This window comes from Montipora capricornis, chromosome 6 (genome assembly GCF_036669925.1).
Source record: "Montipora capricornis isolate CH-2021 chromosome 6, ASM3666992v2, whole genome shotgun sequence".
NCBI lineage: Eukaryota > Metazoa > Cnidaria > Anthozoa > Scleractinia > Acroporidae > Montipora > Montipora capricornis.
Genome location: NC_090888.1, coordinates 62,101,278 through 62,103,777, shown reverse-complemented (window position 1 = coordinate 62,103,777; position 2,500 = coordinate 62,101,278). Strand labels below are relative to the sequence as shown.

Genomic DNA, 2,500 nt, shown 5'->3' with positions numbered 1-2,500 from the left:
AACGAAGAAGAGGAGGCCAGTGAAGAGAGGAAGCGGAACGTACAATAAATCTGTCCCAGGCACAGTGTCATTGTTTATGATTTTCTCCACCAACATGTCAGTGTAGCCCAGTTCACCAACCATCATCACATGAATTTTGCCAAGAGCAAATAGGAAGCTTGAAAAATTACCCTGGAGTGCAAACAACGAACTATTAACTTGATCATCTCCCGCCTGACATTAGACACCCCTTTTTTTCTTTTCGTATGAAAACTAAACCAGTTACCATAACAAAAGAATCGTCCTAGGTGTACTTTAATAAAGGAAAATCATTAAAGTCAAGATGATGATGATGATGATGATGATGATGAAGTTGATGATGATAATTATGACGAAGATGAAACCGATGACGATGAAGATGACTATGATGATGTTGTTTACGATGATGATCGGGTTTCAGCCTGTCATGCGATGCGACACGGGCCAGGGCCCGTTTCTCGAAAGTCCCGAAAACTTTTCGGGCCCGAAAAACCATTTGTAAAACTACCAAACGCTTGTTTCTAACATGTTTTCTAGGTAACAAAAAGCAAAATGACTGTGAAGTTTGACGACTAAAATCTTTTCCGTTCTTGAGATACAGAGGGAATTGTGACACCCGAAAGTACCCCGTAGAGTTTCGGGATATTTTCGAGTGTCACGAATCTCTTTGTATTTCAAGAACGGAGAGGATTTAAGTCGTCAAACACTTCACAATCATTACTGGGTTGCCAATATGGCAATCCCAGTCGGAAAATGGGTGGAATTTCGTCGTTTTCTTATTTTTTATTTTTATTTTCCGTTTTTTACGTCTTTTTGCGTAGAGTATTCTGGGCGTATGTTTGGTCGGTTTCAGGGGTACTAGAAATGCGTAGATTTATCCGGTGGACACAATGGAATATTTAACTAACCTGCAATGGCGTCGAAAGTCGTTGTAACCCAAATGTCGTTTTAGTGGATCTTTAAACAAAATATACCCTTATGGAGCTTAATAATAAAAAGTCAATTGGATAAACAAGACAGGCATTTGGACTCTTCAAAGCGACGAGTAACGGTCTTCGACAACAATTGCATCTTTCGCCGTCGGGTATCACAAAGTGAGCTTTGTTTCCAATGTTATTTGGCGAACTGTGGTGTCATGTACAACACTAAAACCAAATGGAAAATTCTGCATGGGTTTAAAAGAAATCGAACGCCTTGAATGCATCACAGTGTTTACTGAAGTCGCATCTCAGTTGCAATTTACATTTATTTTGCACTTAACTCTGCACAATCTTCTGGTAAAAAAAAAATCAAAATGTGACAGTGAAGAATTATTTGAAAGAAATCTTGTTGTCTCTTTTGTGCTTCGTTATTCACGGTCAAGGTTCTTCCGAAAAGGGTTCAGTAAGATCGTGAACTATGAGGCTGAAATTTATTTAATTGCTGTTGTTTCTTGTTTGCCTGAACGCAATTTCTTTGCCGCTAATAGCAAATATTTCGTTTGTTTCAATAAATTTTACGCTGGAAAAGGTTTTTGTGATATTTTTCGTCGAAATGAACCCCAAAACTAAAGCTTTTTAATGACTTTAACTGGTATATTTTTTGTAATTTAATATGTTCTGTCAAAGCTTGAAATAAACATCGCCACTCTCACAGGAAATTTACTCACTGATTTACCTCTTTTCGTCGAGTTCTCGTTAACATTTTATTTAACTGTGGTGGTATGTACAACACTGAAACATAACGGCAAATTCTCTGGTAACTTTCGAGTTGGATACAAGAGACGGAATAGAACACCTTGAGTAGTCTGTGTTTACAATTTTCTGGTAAAAAATAATTTGAAATTTGACAAATTCTTGTTAGTCAAGAATTATTTGAAAGAAAGCTTGTTGTCCATTTTTTGTTTCATTATTGAAAGAAATGGTTCTTCAGTGAAGGGATTGATCAACATTGTTCCGGATTTTGAGGCAGTGTAGTCCAGTGGTTAGGGCTCTGCCTTGAGATCCGGAGATCCCGGGTGCAAGACTCGTCCTAATCACTCGTTGAATTTGTTCCTGGTAGTCCCAGGTTCAACTTCCCCGCTGCACTTGTAAATAGCCAACTGGTTTGCCTCCGGCCAGTTGGGATTCTTTGTTGTGTTCTGTCGTTTCGTTGATTGTGTTTCATTGACCCTGAAAAGGCCCTATGGGGAGCTACAAATGTGGATTAAAAGCCATGTTTAGTTATATAATGTGGAATTTCCTTACCGATAAAATTACATCACAAACGAAGTGATTCTGAGAAAAAAACGGCCTTTATTCAAGCGATTTGTCATAATTTTTCAAGATTACCCAAATGTAATCCGTTTTAATCTTGTATATTCATGTCCATTCATGCTTCCCTTTCCTTTGGCAGTTGTTCAACTGTTACAGTTCTAAGTGGTTATTGCGATGTTTCATTCTACTTTTTGGGCATTTTGGGAAAAGAAAAGGAACGGAAAGCAACGTATTAAGTGTCTAGTCGT

The 2,500-nt window shown here is 38.0% G+C and overlaps 1 protein-coding gene across 4 annotated transcripts in view; it reads right to left on the bottom strand.

Moving 5' to 3' along the window:
* LOC138052798 (transient receptor potential cation channel subfamily A member 1-like) overlaps positions 1 to 2,500 on the bottom strand; it is a 43,598-nt gene that overhangs the window by 5,873 nt on the left and 35,225 nt on the right. For all 4 annotated transcript variants that reach the window (XR_011133151.1, XM_068899380.1, XM_068899381.1 and 1 more), the window contains one exon: positions 1 to 171. This exon is cut by the window's left edge and continues 39 nt beyond it. Coding sequence is in view for 3 of the 4 variants with exons in the window: in XM_068899380.1 (XP_068755481.1) it covers positions 1 to 171 (171 nt within the window). In the remaining variant the exon portion in view is untranslated. The remainder of the gene's footprint in view (positions 172 to 2,500) is intronic.